We start from the raw sequence: 23,459 nt of genomic DNA, 5'->3' as shown, positions 1-23,459 counted from the left end.
CAATCTTGAAAAAACATGTTCCTGATCTTACCTGTGGATTAATCCCTGACTGTGGTGAGTACTAGAGGTATTTGCTGCACAATATTAAGTGTGAGGATACTCTCAGGATCAGAATCTGTATGGCACAAAACTGGGACACAAACCCAGCTGCCAAACTGGTGCCTCAGGAGTCACCTTGTCAGCACACCCATAGGAACAGGATCTCAAACTGTCACACGTCATGACCAGCACATCTCTGCCATAGTTCATATCCCAGTGCTGCATTTTTTGTCCTGGGCACAAACTGAAATTGTATCTGAGACATCTAATACATGTGAATTTGCAGAGGGGCTGCTGCCATGACACTGCCAACAGTTCCATGATGTCAATTAACGTCAGCTGGATAATGCTGGCATTGCCAAAGCCCACTCTCACTTGTGACCTTGTTCAGTAAAAAAAGATAAGGTACTAAAATAGAAGTGCAGATATCAGTGAGAAAGTAAATGAAAAGGCAGAAATGAAAAAAAGCATAGACTGGAGATGAACAAATGTGTAGGGAAATTACCAAGGCAGTGAGAGTGGGGGAGGGAAGGGTGCCAAAGTGGTGTTTTGCTGAACAGAAATGATGCTGTAAAGGTGTAAATATTTTATTCTGTTCAAGTCACTGTTCTTAAAAGTTGCCAATTCTGAGATGTTTCCCTGAAATAGTTGAGACAGATCATTCCTTAAGGATGTTGCCATTTCTCTCTTGCTGAATGAAGCCAAAAGATGCAATTACAAAATCTGGTCACAAGTCTCTTCTATAAATTTAGGTCAGTAGTTTTCCACCTCAGACCTGCTTTGTCTCCAGTATAGCTTTTTATGGAATTTAATGAGCTCTTCGTTCTATGGCTCTATTTCCATCTTTTCTCCTTGAGTTTATCAATGCCTACCTTACTGCCATATGATAAACCTTAAGTGTTATTTGGAAAAGCAGTTATTTTTTTTTCTGAAGCTTCTATACTAAACAATATTATTATTCTGTGTGAAAGGTGTGCATGCCCTTGTACTCTATATACACACCCACTGTATCACATGGGTAAGATAACTCTATCTAGAAGTCTGCAGCCAAGGAGCCCAGAAATTACTCCAGTCAAAACAAAATTAATTATAAAAGACTAGAAGTGCTACCCCAAGCCTTCGGAGTTTTAATGAGATGACTGTTCCTTACCAGCATTAAATCTATGGGGATAAGGAAATGTTCACTGAGTTAAGATGTGCTAAGAAAAGTGTAAAGAAGAGCATAAATGGCTCAGGAATTTCAGGAATCCCACTGGCTTAAACACTCTTTTATTTAAAGCAAATGTTCTCATAGTTGAATGACTTCCAAGAAGGGCCTCAAGTGATGAAAGTATTTCCATCTAATGTGAAAATACTTGAAAGATTCTTATTCCACATGAAAATATTGCCACCTTCCAGAAAAGCCTGAATACCAGACTTCTTTATGAAGATATTCTCAGGCAAGATATTAATTTTCAGAACATACAAAATATCTAGAATTCCTACTAATTTGATAATGAATAGATTTTAATGACTTTCATGTCCTACAGCAGCCAGGGAAAATATTTCAGAGTATTTTACAAAACAGATACTTCAGTAACAGAGTGAAAAGATTTTACATTCATCATCCTGACATTGCTCCCTTTTCCCTCAGGGCATGACTGACCTGGAAAGTACCACTGAGCATCTGCAGGGAAAAGCAATGGGGAAAGAAAACCTGTAGAGACCAGCAAGGCACTGAGAGCCTTTGGCCAATCAAACAACTCCAGTTTACAGCAGTGGCTTTTTAATTCCTATTTTACGGTTTTTAGATGTTCAGTTATGCTGAATAAACTCAATTTAATTACTTCTAAATTGGCCACATTTGGAGAATAAACAGATAGTCAATGTTTTCATGAAGAGAGAGTGACTTCCAATACAAAGCTCGATTCAAAAGTGGCAGAAAGGTGACAGAGAGTGTGACAGGGTGTGAAGGGATGTGTGGCCCAGCAGGTATCAGAGCGTTTGTATTGTGTAATAATTCATTGCATGCCTACTGGGAATTGGTTTGATTCTGGTTTCTGCATCTAAAAATTCAGATGTGCCTCAGTACTACAAAATACTATGGGGATTATTGGATGCTCATAAAGCTTTTGAAAGATGTTCAGGAAGTGCAGACTTCCAGAAATCAAATCAACTGAGCTACTAAATTTGATTGGAAAGTGGAAGAAGATTTTTTATCTTGTTTTCTAAAGGCAATAAATGTGCAAGTACATGACTGACCACCAAGGGTCAGTGTTTGGTGTTTTTACATTCTGACATCTTTGTTCCCAGGTGCTTGGAAAATCCCTTTTAGATTCAGTCCTGTAATTAGGGTTTTTCAACAGTATTTTTTAACTGCCAGTGAGATGCATATGTGCCATACAAATTATGGGAAAATTCAAGTGTCTGGATATGGGGCTTTTGTCAGCCAGCTACCAAGTTATGCCTGAACTGAGTATTGTTCATATTCCTGGATATAATGATGTAAGTCCCACTGAAAATAATAAAAAAAATCCTAGGAGCTGCATTTTATTTTTATGAATAGCAACTAAATTATTGTAGCAAATGCCATTCTCTGTTTTGTTAAGAAAGACAGCCCCCGCTGAGAGACTGTCAGGTGCTTTGTCAAGATGGTAAGGGATGCATGTCAGGAGGAGTGAGCACATTTTAAATAAGTTCCTGTTGAGAGAAGTAATTGAACCTGACTTTAAAATGTAGTAACAGTGAATATCAGACATCAGGAGACTGAGCTGCAGTCCTGGCGTGAGGTGCAGGTCTGGCTGGCCTCCCCTGTTTCTGGGATGTTAATATAGGTCATAATCCTTGATTGGCATAAACCCAGAATGTACTGACAGACATTCATATAAACTGCAGCTCATGAAGAAATCTCCAACCAGGCTTAAAAAATAAACCCAAGCCACCTTACTCTACATAAGGCACAGAGATCCTTTTGTTCCCCTTTTGCCCCATGGCTGAGCTCCAGGCACAGCTCCCCAGTGCTGGGGAGTTTCTGATGTGCCCCCACTTAGCTGTGACTTGAAAGATGTAAAAACTGGGCAGATCCCTGTGTGGAGCTGATTTTATTTCTCTGCAAATGCAGCCAAACCCTTGCAGTGCTGACTCTGCTCTGTCTGGATGAGCACTCAGTCTGACCTGGATGCAGCAGCCAGGAGCACAAGGGTGAACTGATCTCTCCTGACATAATCCCAGATTACCCGACCTGCACAGCCTGCCTTGTTTTTTACATGGATCTCAGCCTCACTCCTTGCCCTAGCCAGTCTGAATCACCCTTCCAGCACTGCCATCCCTTAAGAACAATCATTTCTGGATGCTTCTGAATGAGAACCAGCCCTCAAGAAAGGAGGTAAAATTATGGAAACTACAAAGTAAAGAGGGATGAAATAAAAAAAAACTACTAGAAATTTTAAAAGAGCAAAAATACTAAAAAAAAGCTAAAATGAGCATGCTAAAGAGTACAAATCCTAGCACAGAACTCTGGGGGATTTTACTGTAAAAACCTTTTATTCCTTATTCTATTTTTAATAAGGATTTATGTTAATCTTCCATGGCAACCAAATCTCTTTAAGAACCTTTGGTGAAGGAAACAGTAAGAGGGGTTTCCAGAAATCCAAGTCCACTCTTGAGTCTTTATCAGTTCTGGAGAACAGTAGGAGGGGAAATAGTTATGTAAATACCCTCCATGTCATCATCATAATTTTAACCTCTGTGAGGCAAAGTAGAATCAGTAATAGAAAATTAAAGGATGTATCCTGAAGAACAGCCAAGAAACAGCAGATGCAGTTATTATTCAGCTGTTTAGTCCACTCGTAGGCTGACCTAAATACTGATGTATTTAATGCCATCCTGTACACTTCAGTAACAACAGGCAATATGAAAATTGAATCAGCTAAGGAATAAAATAATGGTTCAAATTAGCAAGAGAGGCTGGTGGAGTGAAATTTTTTTGCTGGAACAGGAAAGGGACAGAATGAACCCATCTCTTGAGTGTAAAGTATTGAGACTTCTCTGTGGAGTGTCTAAGACAGGGTGCTACAGCAGACAGGATCCTGGCTCAGGCACACACAAGTTCTGATCAAATAAGGCTAACCTCTTCCTATGAAACAAATACAGTATTTTCTGGAACAAAAAGATCAAACAAAGAAAAATACTTGTACGTTTTAGCTATCGTGTAGTGCAGTATGCAAGATGAAAAGAACGCGTGTGGTGGGGTTTGATGTGCTGAGAAGGCTGAGCGCTGAGCCTTGGCTGCGAGCCCTGGGGCAGGAAGGAACAGCTCACACCTCGCCGCAGGTGAAGGCACTGGAGTCTGCTGGGCTTTGGGCAGGAATAACTCCGAGCCTGAAAAGATGAAATTACAATATCGATTAAGAATAGGTAAAACTGCCGCAAGCCTTCTGAATCCATCCTCTTGGAAGGGGGCACGTTTTCCCACCTCTAGAAGAGTTAAAGCATTGCTCCTCACCCCCGTGCTTAAAAGCTTTTAATCCCTTACCTCCCCAGATAATTAAATTGGTATTTTCGCCTCATTTAACATTTTTTTAAAAAATTTAACTATTTTTGAAGCAATATCCTGCTCTAATTGCTTTATCCTGCAATGTTTGTGGCGGTACAGGTACACTGACGTACCTACACCTTAAGCACAGGTAATTCTGCACAACGCCCGCAACTCTTCACCCGTGACCTCCACGGCCCGTCCGAGCCCGCGGCGGCGCTGACAGCCGGGCGGGCTAGAAAAAGGCAGCACCCGCCATGTTGGGACGGAGCGGCGCCTCCAGGGCCGTGCCGGGGGAACGCGGGGCCGCTCTCGGCCCGAGAGCTCACTCCGGGTAGGTGACACGATCGCGTTCCGCCCGCGCGTCAGCCGGGGGCGGGTGACACAGCCCGGGCAGGGTGGCACAGCCGGGGAGAATAGCACCATCCCGACTCGCCCCCTCACGGAGGCGGCGCGGCCCTGAGGGCAGCCACCGCCTCCAACGGGTCTCACCGTGATTGGCGCGAGCGCGCCCCTCCTCCGCTGTGATTGGCCGGCCGCGCTGTCACTCCCGGCCCCTGACGGCAGGGGCGGGCGCTGAGTGGTCGGCGCTGGCGGCGGCACCGCCCCCGCAGGGACGCGCGGGCGGAGCGGAGCCGAGGCCGGAGCCGCCGGAGCCGCTGGAGCGGGGGCGGCCTGAGGGCGGCCTGAGGGCGGGGGGACGCGTTCGTTGCCGCCGCCACCGCCACCGCCATGGAGGCGAAGCCGGCGGACCCGCTGCTCTGCGACAGCCTCATCCTCTGGGTGAGTGGCGCGGGGCTTCTGCCGCCTCTGGGGACCCTCGAGGGCAGCGAGGAGGTGCCACCGGCGGGGGGCTTTTCCCTGCCTCCATCCCTCCGTCCCCGCCCGCGGGAGCAGGAGCTGCGGGTGGGTCGGGCACGGCCGCGGCTGTGGGGGCTGCCTGGGACACGCTGCTCACGGCCACAAAAAGGATCCCGTTGTGGATGTGGTGGTTGGAATGTCCCGTGGGCCCAAGTGCGGCTCTCCAGCGGAAACTACTTGGCAATTAACAGTATTAATAAATAAATGCAATTAATTTGAATTGACAGGCGCAGAAACCTCAGAGCATTTTACACTGCCTGGTTAAAGCGTTTGTTAGTCAGGCACGCCACACCTGGGTGTGTGATGTTACCTGTGCCAGAGGCACCTCTTTGGATCATTGAGGCTGGAAAAGCTTTTTAAGGTCATCGAGTACAAACACGTTTGTTAAATTCATCAGTCACTCTTGCTTCCTCTTTATCTTTCTCTCCAAGCTTCTTCTTTAACCTTGTGTGTAATTTTGGTCTTGCAGGTGCAGTGATTTTGGTGAAATAGAACTTCTGCATGAAATATTGCCAGGAAAAGTCACAATTACCTGTGTGAAGGCTTTCTCTAGAAATAGCAGCGGTTTTACCTTCACTTTTGTGAAGTGTAAATCAGGGAGAGAAGGAAGTGTTGTAGAGGCATTGTAGAAATCCACGAATAAAACTGGAAAAAGTAACAGGAACAGCAGCCTGAGAAGGTGTTCTTAATTTCTGCGTGGCAGTACAGAGGTGTTGATTAGTTAAAGTCTGTAATAAGTCACTGATAAACAATTAATTCATTTCTTTTCCTCCTTCCATTTTCCTTTTAGTGACATTACATTCTACCAAGGTTTTGTTGCTCTCTAGAATTTTGGTGGCCTTATGTTGAGTATCTTTTGTTATTTAATCTTTCTCCTTTTTTTGGGCTCTTTAAATTAGTATTTTCCCCTCAGTAGTCAGGTAAGAATAACTCCATCATGATTCAATAGCAAAAAAAAGAATAAATCACTGCATTCCTGAACTCATTAACAAAAAATTGTCAGCAGTGCTGAACTCTTTTATTTTTCATAATTCTTGCTTTAAATATTTCTATCCTAACTGTCATTTATGGCATCCTCATAGTTTAATAGCTGTAATCACATAATGAATCTTAATGGAACCTTAACTGGCCTTAAACTGAGCAATTCTGTCAATGTAAAGGAACACCCAACCCTGGGTTTTCTATACAGCACTCAGCAGATGCATTTTTTTGGATTTAGCACCCTATTTCTCAGGCCTAGTTTGCAACTTAGAAGCTGATTGTTAACACTTAGATGTGTTTGAAACATCCTTTCACAATTTGAACTTCAGTGTGAATAATAGGGAAGAAAGTGATGTGGGGAGAGGGTGATGAAGTGCTCTGTGTTTGGAGAAAAAAGGGTTCTGTAACTCTGTTTCTAATGGTTTCTCAGTTTGTTTACTCATTAATATAGCAAACAGATGCTTATGATTCTCTGTATTCTGCTGCCAAATCTGGCATTTTCTATTTTTATTTTACCAAATGAAATATTAGAAAACATGCTGCATCCAGAGAAGAAAGAGAAGTTTCAAGTAAAAATGTTATCTATTGTTTCTGCAGCCCAGGTGTCATTGAATTTAATGTTCTGGGGATTTTACAGGAAAAACAAAGCAGCTAAACTGAATTGTAGGGGCAATGTTTATGAGTACCTGTTGTAGCAAGTACCCATGAAAAATTGACTTAGGTGATACCTGCTAAGGTGGAACTCACAAGCTGCAGCAGAAACAATTTTCTAAATTAGTTATTTTTCCTCTGTGTTGAGGAAAACTTAATTGAATGTTTTTCAGTGCTGTATTGCCTTAGCCTCCAAACCAGGGACTGGATATATGGCAACATCTTAAGTTTTAAGCATTCTCCACTAGAAGTGCACTGCTTGGCACTGGCACCACTGGTAATGTTCATTCTGTCCAGTGGCTGACTTATTTTATTAATATACTTGGTTTCAGCATGGGAATGTTTATTTTTATTTTTAAATCTCTTTGTTTACCCTATGAAACCTCTGTCCCTTGTGTGTAAAATCTGAGTGTGAAATGGAGAAACTCAGCCCCTCATTGTCAGGAGAAACTGTGAGGGCACACCTTCCCCAGGATTTCTGCTGGGCACTCTCAACTCTCATGTTTCATCTGCATGTGTTTGGTGGTAGAGCTGCAAAATTAACTTTTCAGTTGTATATTGGGAGTATAGTAGCTCTGTATCTGAAAGAATCTGTAGCAGCAGGTGGCAGAGAGTGCATTTGGGGAATTCACAAAATGTTTTTTCAGTATGAGTAGCAGCAATATCATTGGAGCTACATTTGTAAAGCTGAAAAAACAAGGGAAAAAGGAGTACTGCTACAGTCCTGAAGTCTGTGGCTTCTTTTTCCAACCTCCTCTCCACACCTCCCACTTTTATTGGTTTTGCAAGAACAGTAAAAATCCATTTTGATGAAACGATTGGGCTGACATGAGGTTTGGAGAACCCATAATTAATGCTTTTACTCTCATTATTTCTAGGTCCTTATATGACTTTTAAATACTTAGAGACACCTAGACTGTCAGTCCTGCTTTTTACTTAATTTTAATTAGCTGTTTCTTTTCTGGGAGATCATGCATAAAGCAGTGTTTGCTTGTCAGGGTTTTCTAAGGCTTTGTTTATCTGCTCTAACAGGCTCAGGTGAAAGGGCTGCCCCTGTGCATTGCAATTTCCTTGCTTTATGAGGGACATATCCAGATGGCAGCATCACAATAATGTGCCATAAAACTCTGGGTTTGAGAAGCTCAGCCTGGAATGTAAACTTGCATGACCATGCTTGTGCTGAGGCTGCTGGAGTAGTAGAAAGCAGTGCTTCAGGCATAGCAGCTTTGGGCTGTGGTGTTCCACTTAATCTTTTATGTAACCTACAAGGGATTACTGACTTCTCACTTCCTGTAAGACAGGCTTTAAACCCACTTTTTAAATGAAAAAACAAATGAAAAAGAACCCCATGCTCTGCATATTTTTCTCTTGGCTTGACTGGACTCTTTTTGAAGGAGGCAAACAATTATTCAGAATTATGGTCACTCTTTATAAACATAGAGTGGACAAAAACTGCCTTAGATACTCACAGCTGGAAACTGATTTTCCATCAGTCTGGTCCCAGTAGCTCGATTTCTCAAACACAAGGTCATTTACCAGGAGTTCTGAAGAAGCTTGTGTTGCACAGGATGTGTAGGAAAGCCCTCTTGCAGAGGGACAGGTAATTTAGGACACTGTAAATGCAGTGAGTTTAAGAAGTCAATTTTTGCAGTGGATGGGGTTTATAAGGATTTGTATTTGTTCCCATTCTATTCTATTTTCTAGTAGTACTGATAATAAACTTTCTGTTCTGTTTATTGTGTTAAAGAAGGCTCTTATTTTCCTGAGTAACTGTGATGAACTGACATGTGTATGGAAATGGCTCTCTCATCTAGAATAATTAGTTCTGAGCTGATTGTCTTTGGAGGAATAAAATATTGCAATTCTAAATACACAGCTAATTCTGTCAAAATGTTAGCTATAATCTTGGGGATAGTTTGAAAAAAAATCCCTCGATATTTAAAACAAAAGCATTCTAACATTGAGGTAATCCCATCCTATTTCTATTACTAAGTTCTTGTAGTAAAAGACTGGATTTTTTTTCCTCATCAACTTTAACACCTTATTCTGATGCTATTTTTTGTTTAGGTAGTTATGTCCAGAACTAATCATTGCAACATTATTTAAAGGCTGGATAAATAGGACTTTAGTCTCCCAAGTTATCTTTCCATAATCTGCTTTACAATAGAAGGCCTAGCATGAAAAAACAGAGCGTGGGTGTTTATACCAACTTTTTAAGCTACCAGTCATAACAGTCACAAGTGTTGAGATAATTGGGTTGGCTTAAAGTCTGTGTGGTTCAAAAAGGATTTCAAGTAGAAAGACATCTTGCTAAATGCTTGTGCCTGAGAGGGGAGAAGGAAGATGGCAGCTAATTTATTGTCTGCTGAACTAAAGCTCAATGTTTTTCCCTGTTTTAGCTACAGACATTCAATACAGCTGCACCCTGCAGAGATGTCCAGGACTTGACTAGTGGGGTTGCCATGGCTCAGGTGCTTCACCAAATGTAAGTTGATTCTTCAGCTGGAAGATGAGGGATTCAATTGCCTGAGGTTTTTGTGTTTGACAGACATAGTTGCTTTTAAAGGAGGCAAAAATTCCAAGTGGACAGTTTATAACAGAAGATAGATTATGCCTTTGTGTTGCTGTTTTGGGGATGATATAGTAGTTTGCATGGTCGAAAAGGTGATAAGATATACAAATACTGCAGTATTAAATTAATACTTGGGGATAATTGGGCAAGGATGACATTATCTTTTTCACTTTTCCCATCAGCCCTATTTCCATGCTTCAGGCAATATATTCCTCTTTGGAATGAAAAACTAAAGATTCCAAAAGCATGGTTTTGTGTTCTTTTCTTCCTAAGGTTGCTTAATTAATTTAGATTTAAGTTCTAGGTTTTAAGTGACAACTTACTATTCATGTGGAAGACAAGAATTGTAAAACTTCAAATGCAATTAATAGTTAGGAATTATTTTACTTTTGATTAGATGTTCTCTGGGTGTGATGAATATTTGAAGTTTGCTTGTAATGCAAGTATTTTTTTGAAAGAGTATCATGCTACAAGTCATCATTGCAATTTTGTTGTTACTGTAAGCCCAGATAATTGAAGCTGTTCAAAGTGTCGTTTTGTAATTACTAAGAAATTATTTCAACACCATCACAATCCACCTCCCAGAAAAACGAGCTCAGAAACCCTTCTGTCTGTTTGTTAAGATTTTAAATACACTTTTTAAAGACAGAGCTCACCCTTTTTCTGGACATGGCAGAAATTGATTTAGGGTTTGCTGAGGGTTGCTTCCCATGTATTTTGGGTATTAGGCAGCCACATGCTTTGGGAAAACTTCTTAACACCAAGGTAGTTTGTGTGCAAGTGGGGATAATGATGGTCCTTTATTGGGTGCTTTGAGACCAGTGAGTAAACAGTGTACTGTCAAAGTTAAATATTGTTAAATATGCTGTGATTGTACTGCTTGGCAGCTGAGTGTGTGTAAACACCTCCCTCAGCAATTCATCCTTGTTTATGCTGGCAAACTGAATCCCCTTCTGCCTAGGGGAGCCAGAGACATACAAAATACACAAAATGCCACTAGTTTAAAATATTTTCTTAATACATGCCTTTGACTAATTGGAGTAAATGTTAGTTAGTCCAGCTTACAGGAATAGGTACCAAACATAACATCAGCTCTGGTCAAAAAAAGATATTTCTTTACCTCATTATGGTTACTTTATCAGGTATAAAAATTCAGCATGACAAAGGTCTCCACATCCTTGTGCTCCATCTATAGCTGGCTGAGGCACACAGGGAAATTCTCCCAGCCCTGGAATGTGCCTTAATGCAGCCAGCAGGATGGAAATTTCCTGTGACATAAGTTTACCTTGCAATCTCCAGGAATTCATGCCTCATTAGACACTGGAGTTCAGCATCAGATGATTTAATGCTGGGAATTTTCTGTCTTATTTATTTAAGTCTGTGCTCATTGATTAATCATTTAATTTTGTTTCAGAGATGTTGCTTGGTTTGATGCATCTTGGCTCAATCGCATCAAAGAAGATGTTGGTGATAACTGGAGAATAAAGGTATTTAAAACTGAAGATAGTGAAGTTTGTGGGGTTGGATGTTGTGGCTGTCCTGAGATATGGCAGCCCAAAACCTACAGAATTAAGCTCAAGCTTTTCAAGGATATTTTAAATGAGCTTGAAGTGTCTGTTGATAGTTTAAGTGCCTTCCAGCATTGTTGGATGGGGATTTTCTGCTGTGATATTTCTCTTCCTATGTCCTCTCATAGAGTTGCCTTGAAAGAATTTTATAAGAAATTATTATTTGATTTAATAAAAAGTAAAGTTTTAAATAAAATTGTAACCTTGTCTTTCATGTACAACAACTAGTCCAGTAATTTGAAGAAGGTACTGCAAGGAATTATGGACTACTATCATGAGGTATGGAAAAAAAAAATTGTTCTCATTATTAAACATGATGATTATTGTTCCCCTTGACTTTGCCAAGTAGAAAAAAAAGCTGTAATTTGTTTTGAGGACCTTTTAGGCAGAAGGTGTATGGTAATTATCTGTTAAGTGGGAGGTCTGAGTGAATATGAACTGAATTTGAGCAGGTGTGTTTTAGATAAGGCTCTTGGAGTATGAACTGGGAACCGTGTCTCTGCCCAGGTGAATGTTGAAAGGGCTGAGCTGCAGAAACCTGTTGACTTTTGTGTGTGTTCATGTTTGCTCTTGTGTAGAGAAGTTTTAATCTCTTTGTACTCAACAGAACAGACTCAGCAACCCCAGTATAGGTTTTATGATATTCAGCTGGGAGCCAAGACAGGAATCCTGCTGGACACAGAAAGTATTAGTTTGTTCTGTCTCATGCAGGGATGAGTGCAGTAGCCATAAAAGGCTGCTGCATTTTGAGTTTTAAAAAAATTGCTGAATTTTGTATTAATGTGATTACAGTTATATAATGAGTATGGGCTAGCAAAACTTGCCAGATCTTGTTGTGGCTTCCTGGTCTTGCCTGGGCTGAGCTGTGACACCAAGAGCCAGGCCCTGATGTGCTGCCAGGTGTGAGGATCTCTGGCAGGCCCAGAAGCAGAACTTCTTTAAGCTTATGAGGAGCTTTTTGAAGGATTTGGAAGCAACTCCATCTGGAAGTGTTTTTAATTGCTTCTTTTATTAATATTTTGGTAAAATAAATTAATTCTCTCATATTTGAGAACTGTCCAAATAACTTCTACTGTTGTCACTTTTCTGTTAGAAGTGCTCAGTTAACTAAACCTGGTAACAAACTTCTAGGGTATTTTCTCTGGCTGGCTCACTGAGTCCAGATTTCCTTCATGATACCAAATTTTCACATTGTACAAAAGTGAGTGTCTACTTTTCCTCAAATTTTTAATTTTTTTTTTCAGTTCCTGGGTCAGCAGATTGCAGAAGAGCTTATTCCAGACTTGACCCGGATATCTGAGAACTCAGATCCCACTGAACTGGGCAGGCTCCTGCAGCTTATTTTAGGTTGTGCAGTCAACTGTGAGAGGAAACAAGGTAGGCACTACCTTAACCTGCTCAGCAAACAGACTGCCTCAGGTGATAGTTAAGGTGGAAAAGATGTAGAAACTTCTCTTTCTTATCCATCAGCATTGTTAATTTGTTGAATGCCTGTTCTGAAACTGGATTTCACTTAAAAGCAGAAACTCCCTGGGAAATGTCTGTGAATAAAACTCAAAACTTCGTTCAGAGTAGGTGTAAAAAGATAGTCTGAAGTGTGTATGGTTTATTCATATTGTTAAAATATGTACCAAGATCTAGAACTTACTATTGAAATGCAAATATAGCAAAATTAAATTACATCCTTCAATTAGAAACTGCTTCTCTGCCTGCAGAAGCTCAAGACTGAATTGGTTGTTTTTTCTCCTGTTACCAGAACTAATCCTTCATGCTCTGATGGCATCTCTCCTTAGGCAGAGTAGAAATTTGTCCTGCTAAGAGTTTATAATGTTTTGTGCTTACTTGCCATATTACTGGATAATAATGATGGTGGTTAATGGTACTCTGGATAAAGAGACCACTACTTGTTCTGAGGATGCTTTATGGATAAAAAGATCCAGTTTCTTCTGGATCTTTCAGCAAACAGTTTATCATATTACTCAAAGCATTAAGATGAGCATTGTCATGAGTCACTACAAATCCTTTTTCACAGAACACATACAGAATATCATGACCCTTGAAGAGTCTGTTCAGCACGTTGTCATGACAGCCATTCAAGAGGTAGGTAACAGTTGGTAGCCTGATGCTGTCAGTTGAGAAGTCCAAATACCTTTTTGTTGACCTTTGTGAATTCTTTCATGCAAGCAAAGGTCAGGGAGGAGTACAACAAATGCTTAAGATTTTTTTTTTTTCCACACAAGAAATGTAGGCAGTTGCCAACCACTGATTATAATGGAGTTAGATTCTGAAATTCTGTCCCAGTGTTGTAGTCTTGGTTGGTCCCAGAGTTAAGCTGATTGTATTTGAGGTTCCATTGTTCTGACAGGCCATTCCAGCCTCTGACTTACAAGCTTGCAGCTGCATCTCTTCTATTTTTGTCATGGTGTGCTCCTCCTCCTGTCTTCATTTGTTCTTGGTTGGATCATCTTAGTGATTCAACTCAGAGTTTAGCTCTGCACTCACTGGCTTTTGAGAGCTTCAGGAGTGTGAAGCAGAGTATGGAGAGAGGCAAACACTAAATACTGACAGAAGAGAAGGTGGTGTGTAATTGCACCCTCATCAAGGTAACGGTGGAGTTGGTAATAAGTTGGTAATATAACTAAGATTTAAATTGACTGTATAGTCTTTAAAGCTGTATGTGTCCTATTGGTAGAAATAAATCCATAAAGCTTGTGTTCCTTGTCTTCTGACTAATTAAACTTTGTAGAAGAAGGTCTAGAAATAATTCAGTTACTTTTGAGTGAGGAGTAAAGCCCTTTAATTGTTCATAAATACACACCATACATCTTTGTATTGGAGAAGTAATGTTCTCATTGTTTGTTTAGTGCAATTAATGGGCCACAATGAAGTGTGATAACTTAAATTAATGGAGTGAAATCCTGTCTTCTGGTTCATTCCAGTTTGACTGACTAGGGAGTGGCAATACCTTCAACACATCACACATTCACCCAATACAATGTTACTGCAAACTTGATTAATTTTGAGAGGAGGGAGATAAAAAAATCATCTTGCTGTAGATCTGTTTAAATCTTTTACCAGACAGGAGATGTTTAATCTGTTTTGGTATATTGAAGGGATGCAATAACACAAAGGAAGATACAGTTGGTACTCAGTAGACAGTGAATTGACAGATCTATAATCTCTCATTTCACCTTTTTTCCTGTGGCCTCTTTCTATAGCTCATGAGCAAGGAAGTAACAAATCCTTCCCCATGTGATGCACCAAGTGAAGTGGAACAGCAGGTAACTGCCTGATCTGTGTTGATATTGTAGATCAAGCCTGAACAATAAGCTGATATCTAGCCATCCCTTAAATGAAGTAATGCTGGCTTTCAGTGCTAATTAACTGAAAACTGAAGTGTTATTCTATAGCTTCTTTAAAACCCCACAGTGACTGCTGTGTCATGTTCCAGCACGAGATGAAACTGGTCAAACCTGCATTGCAGAGAGGGGTAGGGTGCATCAAGGCTCAGCCTTGTCAGGCTGAGTACTTCAGGTTACTTTTAAGGGGTTGTGAAAATTCCTAATAACATGAACAAGGTGTTGCACATAAAATGAACTTGTCTTTAAAGGGATTTGGAAATGGTGACAGCAAATTTCTGTGTTTTGTTATGCCTTTAGCCTAAATTGTTGTGTTTCAATAATTTACTTTCTAAGGGTGATAATCGTTTAGAAGTCAAGTGAAATGAGCAGGGATCCTGATCTAGCAGAGTATTTATAGATTTGTGTGTCAATGTGTACACCCAACAGCCAACTTAAACAATGAGTGTAAGCAATTGAGGCATTTTAGAAGCTGTAACTGAATATTTTGGATATGGGCCATAATGATTGACTGCCTTATTTTTTGAAAGCTTAAAAAAGCTTTGGAAGACCTTCAGGAAGCACTAGCAGAAAAAGAGGAGTTGGCACAAAGATGTCAAGAGCTGGATTTGCAGGTAAGAAAACAGTCAGTTGTTTATTTCTTTAATATGTAGTGATGGTGCTATTAAGATGCAGAAATTTTGAAGGGCAGAGTGCATTTTGGATTGTTTAAATTTTTCTGAGAATCTGTGGGAGCTGTTTGTGGGAGAAAAGTAATTATTCTGTGCTCCAAAATGCAGTTACTGGAAAGAGTTTTCTGATGGAAGTGTAAGCTGAGGTCCTGTGCCAGCTTATCTCAGAGGTTCTTTGTCTTAGCTTAATGTTTACCCTTAGCAGCAGGTAGTGTTAAAACAACATTATCATGGTTTTAAAAACTGCCCTTTTCATTCTTAGTCCTCTAGTGTTTTGTACTGTGTCCAAAAAATCCAGTTCATGTCATAAACAGTAATTAGATTTAATCATAGGAAAATTATGCTGTTTCAATAGGAGTTGATGAATGACAAAAATTTGTAATTTATCTAGAACTTGCTAACTTTTTCTCATACACAATTGCAAAATGAAGGAGATTTCAGGATAAAAATAATGAAAACTAATAGATCCTTGCTGGCATTTTCAGACAACACTAATAATAGGCCTATTTTTGTTCTTAATGGATATAGCAGTTAATCAAGTCACTTTTGAGAGAAAAGAGAGAGGATTTCATGACAATAAAGAGAAATTTGCATTTCAATCGACACTTAAAAAAATCACTTACTAGCCCCTCTCTTATGGCACTATAATCTGAGAATAGAATGAGTTTTATCTGGGAAGGCAATTCATGTCAGATTTGGCTCTGCACAAAGAGAACATTTGAGTGGCATCTTCTTGTAGGAGCCAGAGGGCTGTACTGGCTGTGTGAGCCTCTGGAAATGAGCATGCACAAAAGCAGGAGCCAGTTTTACACTTCTTACTGACAGTGACAACTGAAAAAGCAGAATACTTGTGTCTAAAGCAGCTCAGAGCTACTTGCCATGCCCAGGAAGCTACTGCTACAATGGAATTGATATTTAATTTCCCTTTTTTTCCTTGAGGCAGTAGTAAGGTTTCCTAGTGAAAGCAGAGATCTAAAAATGCTCCTGAGAAGAATCTGCAGAAGTCCCAGGTGTTCTCCTGTTTTCCCTGGATTTTCTTCTAGAATTCTGTATTAATTAATTATAGGTGATGCAGTTGCTCATAACATGTCATGGGACAGGTGAAAGGTGTTCAAGGGAAAGGTACTGCTGAATATAAAGGTACTGCTGAATATAAACAGATGAGTTAATGACACCACAGCTCTGTAATTCTGTGATGTGTCTTCAAAATCTCTGTTCATAACTTCTGTTGCCTGTGACACCACTTCTGCTACATTGAAATAATAAAAAAAGAAGAGAAGGCTACCAGAAAGCAACTGAGGAAACATGTAAAACTTGCTCTCAGTTGTGTTATAGTTTGATTTTTAGGCTTTTTTTAAAGTCTGAGATGAGTAATGTTTCAGGATTATTCTCAAAGTCTGAATATTGTGCATGCTTAAGGAGTGGCTGACCCTTGAACAGGAGGCTGAGCAAGGCTCAGATGTGCTCTCTACTCACAGTGTTCATGTGCATGCAAACAGTAAATTACATGTGGTACATAAATAGGAGTGAACCTAGAAAGCCAGCACCTAATGAAGTGGCAGATTAATTACTGTTTGACTTTTACATCTGTTTGAAGGGTTTTTAAATTATGATCACAAATAAATTGTTTCTTAATATTGCATACTGTAGATTATATCTGTTTAATAATGTTATCATGGTATGTTTTATTTTACTTTATTTATTTGAAGCCGTAATATTGACTTGACGCTTCTCATTTAAACTAATTCTTAATAAATTCACTTGTAAGGTCTCAGTCTTCTTTGATATTTTCCAAGAGTGTAAGAAAGGTAGGTTTACTTTATAATTCAGGAAAACATAACCCAAAAAGCATATTGTCCCTGTTTCAATGCAGTCAACTAACACATGCTGCGTGCTCTTATGTTTGACAGGATGTTAAAATTAACACAGCAGCTTTCACTAGACCAACTTGAAAAGTTCTATCCTCTGAATCCTCGTGGCTGTGCAGCTGGCTGCTGTCAGTGAAGTGCTGTAGCCCCTGTGCTTAGCTGTGACAGCGGTAGCCGTGTGTGTGCTGCCAGGGCTGCATGCTCCCCTGAGGCTGGCCGGGCTGTCCGTGCGTGTGCGCTTCGGCCGACCCCGCCCCCGCTTCCCGCGGCCATCCCCGCTGAGCCGGGGGCTGCGCGGGCCCTGCTGCTTCTGGGTGTCAGTACAGGCCAGATGGACACTTCCTGCAGCAACACTCAGAGTTCTTTGTACGGCGTCCATGGTGTTTTTAATGGAAGTAGCAGTTTCTCTCCATATCACTTTGTCTGCCTTTATACCATGGTTTCAGTTACAGAAATTCGTCTTTTTATTTAGAGGGACTCTTCCTTTAGTGCTTCATAACTGTCATACACTAAAGCATCTGTATGCTCGAGTGTGCTCTGTAAACTACATTCTAAAACTTCTAAATGCTCAGCCTTTTTCATAAACTAATTTGGTGATGTATTGCTGTCTTGCTTCAGTTCTATGGACGGGTCTTACAGTGTTCATGCTGTTCTATCTGTGCTAGGTGGCTGCCCTCCAGGATGAAAAAACCAGCTTGATGTCAGAAAATGAGATTATGAATGACAGACTAGAGCAATTAGATGACTCTTTTGATGATCCAAATACTGTGGTTGCAAAAAAGTATTTTAGTGCACAGCTGCAGCTGGAACAATTGCAAGAAGAAAACTTCAGGTAAGAAATTATTTCCCCCAAAAATCTCTCACTTGTCTAATGTACTCTGAAAATTTCTGGTGCTCTTTGGGGCTTTTCCAGCTTAATTTCTTTTGCACTAAAAGCTGTTTAGTGCTGTATAAGCATATTTTAGACAGTTCTTATATTTAAAAAGAATCTGTAACTTGTAAAAAGTATCAGTTTGTAATTGGCATAGTTCTCTAATATTTCCAAAAAGGTGATGGAAGGCAGCAAAATGAGTGCTGATTTGTGTGTCAACAAATCAAACCCTAAACCTCCCAACACCACCATGTCTCTCTACTGAACTGACTTCTTTCACATATTAGTGTCTCTCTGTGATCCACACTGGGAAACAAGCTAAGTTTTCATGTGATTCCTTGATCCTGATATGATAAATTTGGAGTGTGCAATGCATTATGATTTAAGAGGTAGACAACAACATATTCCATGTTTTTTGTAACATTTTCCCAGCTACTTAAATCAGTAGTTTTGTTTTATTTCTTTTTCGTAATTCTAGTACTAAATGAAACTGTGCAACAATGATGAGTTCCTAACAAAGGTACTGGTTTTGATCTGGCAGGCTTGAAGCTGCAAAAGATGATTATCGTGTCCATTGTGAAGATCTAGAAAAGCAATTGATTGAGCTGCAACATAGAAACAATGAACTGACCTCTCTGGCAGAAGAATCCAGAGCCTTGAAAGATGAAAATGACATTCTTAGGTATGTAGCAGGGAGAGCTCCACACACACACATTAGGATTTAATGGCTAAATCCAAGTATTTGTATTTAGCAAGATTTTTTTGAGGTGTTGCTCCTGCAGATCTTACCTGAATGAGCTCTTTGGCAAAGCAGATTTGAAGTGCAGGCTTTCAGGGAAAGGATCCACTGTTTGATGAGAATAACACATGGAATTTGTTTGTGAAACAGAATTAATGACTACAGAATTTAAGTTTCTTCATATGGGACAGAAAGTGGAAGTTCTCATACAGAAAGTATATATACAGCTAGAATTTAACCTAACTTTTGGTGTCAGCATTTTAGGCCAGATTTAGGTTAGTGAGATCATTAACAAAATGAAGATGAAACACACAGTAACCTTTGTGAGAATTTAATGTAACATTCCAGCTTGTGTAAACTGTATTAAATACCAGACCACCCAAGAAATATCCAAAATAAATTGTACTGTGAAAGCAGATCTGCTTTTCATAAAATAATATTAATAAAACATGGAAAGAAAAGTGGTTTCAGGTGTTTAACTTAGTGGTTCTTAAATAACATCTGAAACAAATCCTAGCTATAGATTTTTTCCATTATTTTCTTGTACCAGCTTCTGGTGAGATATGAATGCAGATAATAAACACAGATATTAAAATTAATTAATTTTAAAATTGTGGTCTTAGAGTTTTCTTACCGTGTAGATTTTTTTTTTTTAATGATGAGCTGACAGTGATCATTTTCATAGAGCAGTTGTGTTCTTATTCTGTCTAATTCCCCAGTGAGAACGTACCAGGTACCAGTATTTTGAGATGACTGTGTAACACAGGATGTTGTTCCTCAGGGATATTTGACCCACTAACCCTTGCTTATATTTCTGGCATGTGACTGTCAGTCTCACTTGAAGGCTGGCTGATTTCAGTTTTATAAGCAAGTTTGTGTCGATTATGCATTTAAAAATAAAGCGGTGAAATGTAACTGCTGCTAAATGTGTTGCATCTCTCTTTGAAAATAATGTGTGTCAGCAGTGTTTGAGTTTTGTAATCTTTCCTTCTGATTGCTGTCTGTGCCTCAAGGGCTACTGCAGACAAGGCAAACAAGCTGGAGTCCACGGTGGAGGTGTATCGGAAGAAGCTGCAGGACCTGAACGATTTCCGCAGGCAGGTCAAGTCCCTGCAGGAAACCAACATGATGTACATGCACAACACCGTCAGTCTGGAGGAAGAGCTCAAGAAAGCCAACGCAGCTCGAGCCCAGCTGGAAACCTACAAAAGACAGGTAGTGTGCACTTGTGTTTGAAAGGTTCATTTTTCCCCAGGACCTTAACAACCCTGCATTGTCCTTTGAGAATTTCTGAGTTGTGAAAATTCCTTCGTACCCTGCCATTCCCTTGTGGGTTTTTCCCTGTTTGTTAAACTTGCAAGTTTACCTGTAGTTGCCATCTCAACTAATGTGAGAGTCCATAGTCTGCAGGCTTTTCTTCTTTACTCTGAGGCAGATTGAGTGCCTGGAAGAGGTTGTTCAGAGATCATTTACTGATATTATTTGTATGGAATCATAAAATGATTTGCCTTGGAAGAGGACCTTGGAGATGATCTCATTCCACTGCCGTGGGCAGGGACACCTTCCACTGTCCCAGATGGCTCCAAGCCCCATCCAGCCTGAGCTTGAGCACTTTCAGGGATGGGACACCCACAACTTCCCTTTGAAATCTGTGCCAGGGCGTCACCACCCTCACAGTAAAGAATTTTTTCCTAATACCTGATCTAAACCTGTTCTCTTTCAATTTGAACCCATTCCCTCTGTCCTGTGGCTACATTCTTCTATTCATACCATTCTTGATGCAAATTAGAAGTTTTATTTTAATTTCTGTAGGAATTAGGAAAGAGTTAAATAAAAAAACAAAAAACACAAAACAAAAAATCAGTATAACCCCCCCCAAAACACATAGACCCCCATCCCACCTCCGCTTCCCTAAGCTTGAGGAGCCAACTGTTTTATTTTGGCTGAATTGGGCAGGAGGGACTGTTTTAAAGTAGCATATTGCAACATTCCTGTGCTAAATACTTATTTTATTAAAAGGTCCAGGAGCTTCATAACAAACTGTCTGAAGAATCCAAAAGAGCTGATAAGCTGGCATTTGAAATGAAGCGACTCGAAGAAAAATATGAAGCTTTAATGAAAGAAAAAGAGGTAAGTCCCTTCATGAGTTTATTTGAGCACCTAAATCTCTCTCAGATCCTCTGCTTGAGGAGAGCATTCCTGAAGCAGTGCCACCATAAAAATGAAGTTTAGTGCCCTGTGTGCGTACATTCACATATAAAACATAATACAGAATCATCAAATTATGAAGGCTGGAAAAGATTTCCAGGATCATCAAGACCAACCTATAATGTGCATGTATGATTATTACTTCTGATTAATGTTATTTGGTCTTAAAAGTGGTGCAGCCTGACCTAATTCCACCTCAAATGTGTCTTAGAGACTGATAGTGCAATGTGATGCATTAAGAGAGACAAATGAGGAGCTCCGGTGTGCACAGATGCAGCAGGACCACCTGAGTCAAACAGGTACTGCTTAATCTTCAGAGATTCTTTTCTTTGGATTAGAGATTTCTTTAAGTGTCCTTAAATAAACCCCTTATGTGATTTCAGGTGAATCTAGTTTTAAAACCCATGAGAATCTTGCTGCTGAAATTCTGCCAGTGGAATATAGGTAAGACCCAAAGGTTGAGGTTGTTCGGGATGTTCATAGGTGGGGCATGACAATGCCTCTGTGAAAGTGCAGTATTTTCATCAATGTGATTCTTTTTCCCACTCCTTGCTTTGCCCCCATATAGATGTTAATAATTATTTCTCCACATAAAAATTACTTTGCTTTTTTTCTTAAAACCTTATCTGTTGCTATACATAAATCTGGGTTCGGAGTGACAATTTAAAACTCTGCTTATATCTCTCAAAGTTTTCAAACATTTTAAGTTACTTTTTAATAACGAATTTTATTGTTACCCCAATTATATCATTAAGTAGAACCTGCTTGGCTCACTTTAAGGTTGGGGGGATGAACAGGACTATTACTTCCTCCTCTTAGTCACCTTCTTAATTAAGAGACTTTCTTGTTTTTGTTTTTGATCCAGAGAAATGTTTATTCGGCTGCAGCATGAAAATAAGATGCTCCTGCTGAAACAGGAAGGATCAGAAAATGAACGGATTGCAGAGCTCCAGGAACAGCTGGAGCAGAAGCACCGGACAGTGAACGAGCTGGAAACAGAGAAAAGGTGATGGGTGAAACTACAGTTTAAAATACAGCAAAAGGTGATCTGTGCCTTGCATCTGTAGTGTAGGAACCTTTTCTTTTACCAGTGTAATCATAAATGAAGGATTATGAAACAAGGAAGAAGAAAAGTGGTATAAATGTGGTACATCTGTGTGTAGGAAGTGTTGCTTACAGGACACTCTTCTTTACTCTTGAGTGATTCTTGGTAGACCAAGAATGGATGTGAACTCTATTTCTAGAACTTCAGACTTTTAGACCATGAATTTTCTATCAATGAATGCTAAAATATTTTACTAGAATAGGAAAATTTTTGATAGTTGTGTTCTCTCAAAACTTGAAATGACTGTAGAAATTTCATTCTAAAATGTTCAGTAAAGCTCATGTGTTTGTTTCAGCAGAACTTCCCGTCAAACTAAAAGCATTTGAAATCAGTTTTATTTGTGGCTTAAGAATGGGCACTGCTGAATTGACCCTCTAAAAAATCAATGAAACAGAAAAATCTGTCTGTGAACTATTTAGATGGGCAATAACTGTGTTTTCCTCCTGAAAGGCTCAATGAAGAGCGTATTGGAGGATTACAGCAGCAGATTGAAGATCTGCAAAAGACTTTACAGGAGCAGGGATCCAAAAATGAAGGAGTAAGTGAAACATTTTGCCAATTTTGTTTAAAGTCCTCCAGTGTAGCATTGAGTCCTTTGTTTAGATGTGCATCTCATTTTTCAGTGTATCTGAGAAATGCTTCCATATCAACTGCAGTTCAGTTGAAAAGCTCATGTTTTATGTGATTCCTTCTATGGAACTGCAACCCTTCTACTTTAAAGTCCCTGGTTTTATCATTCAATGGATTTATTTGCTTTGGCTTATTTAGTTGTGCTAAGTGTTCTTGGCTGATTTTTAAGAGCACTTTTAAGAGCACAATGTTGCATGGTATGAAATACTGAAATAGAACTGAATTTTAACTCTCTCTTTCACAGTCCAGCAACCTGAAGCAGAAACTGGCAGCACACATGTAAGTAAGGCACATTCATCCACAATAGCTTATTTATACTAAATCAAGCACAGAAATTGCTTAAATCTTGGTAGGGATGTCTTGTTTTTCTAAGCCACTGATTTAAGAATTATGCATAAAGTTAAATATTGGTGTTGCAGTTTTGTTTACTGTGACCATGATGATCTTGTCCTACCAGTACCACTTCACTATCTCTTCATCACCAGCAGCATTTAACTTCTGGTTCTACAAAACACTGCTAAAACCATCACTCAAAGTGTATTCCACTCTTCTGAAGTATTCCCAGACCTCTCATCAGATGTAGCTCTTGCTAGGATGATGCTGGAGGGGCTTAATTGTTCATTTTCCTGGTTTTAACTAAAAGAGGAACAATTAAGCAGTCACAATTTTTATTATAGCAATATTTCTATTCAAACCCTGAAGAATTGCTAGAGCTTAAAATAGTTATTTATTTAAATACTTCTGTCATGAAGTTTAAGCTTCCAGCTGTTAAACCTGAAATTATTTGTGAGCCTTAATCCTTACCCCAACTTTTCATTCACAG

At 39.7% G+C, this 23,459-nt stretch overlaps 1 protein-coding gene and 1 long non-coding RNA gene across 3 annotated transcripts; one reads left to right on the top strand and one right to left on the bottom strand.

Moving 5' to 3' along the window:
* Nucleotides 1–608: 608 nt before the first annotated feature.
* LOC130266499 (uncharacterized) lies at nucleotides 609–5,069 on the bottom strand. Its single transcript, XR_008842898.1, has 2 exons — nucleotides 4,687–5,069; nucleotides 609–4,398 (listed from the first exon to the last, which is right to left on the bottom strand). It is a non-coding gene; the product is annotated as an uncharacterized LOC130266499 (long non-coding RNA).
* On the top strand, nucleotides 4,803–22,987 carry LOC130266497 (protein Hook homolog 1). 2 transcript variants are annotated; one of them, XM_056515766.1, is made up of 17 exons: nucleotides 4,803–4,886; nucleotides 9,445–9,530; nucleotides 11,032–11,104; nucleotides 11,414–11,464; nucleotides 12,430–12,562; nucleotides 13,218–13,285; nucleotides 14,404–14,466; nucleotides 15,075–15,158; nucleotides 17,749–17,915; nucleotides 18,496–18,636; nucleotides 19,707–19,908; nucleotides 20,713–20,823; nucleotides 21,113–21,200; nucleotides 21,285–21,345; nucleotides 21,767–21,907; nucleotides 22,457–22,544; nucleotides 22,881–22,987. In XM_056515766.1, the coding sequence occupies exons 2-17, from the start codon at nucleotides 9,508–9,510 to the stop codon at nucleotides 22,917–22,919; spliced, it is 1,533 nt and encodes a 510-aa protein (XP_056371741.1). In that variant the 5' UTR covers nucleotides 4,803–4,886; nucleotides 9,445–9,507; the 3' UTR covers nucleotides 22,920–22,987. The 2 variants fall into 2 exon arrangements, with proteins under 2 accessions (XP_056371741.1, XP_056371740.1); XM_056515765.1 differs by lacking the exon at nucleotides 4,803–4,886 and adding an exon at nucleotides 5,168–5,335.
* The last annotated feature ends 472 nt before the right edge of the window (nucleotides 22,988–23,459 follow it).

This window comes from Oenanthe melanoleuca, unplaced genomic scaffold (assembly GCF_029582105.1).
Source record: "Oenanthe melanoleuca isolate GR-GAL-2019-014 unplaced genomic scaffold, OMel1.0 S066, whole genome shotgun sequence".
Taxonomy (NCBI): domain Eukaryota; kingdom Metazoa; phylum Chordata; class Aves; order Passeriformes; family Muscicapidae; genus Oenanthe; species Oenanthe melanoleuca.
This window is presented reverse-complemented; position numbering and strand designations above follow the sequence as displayed.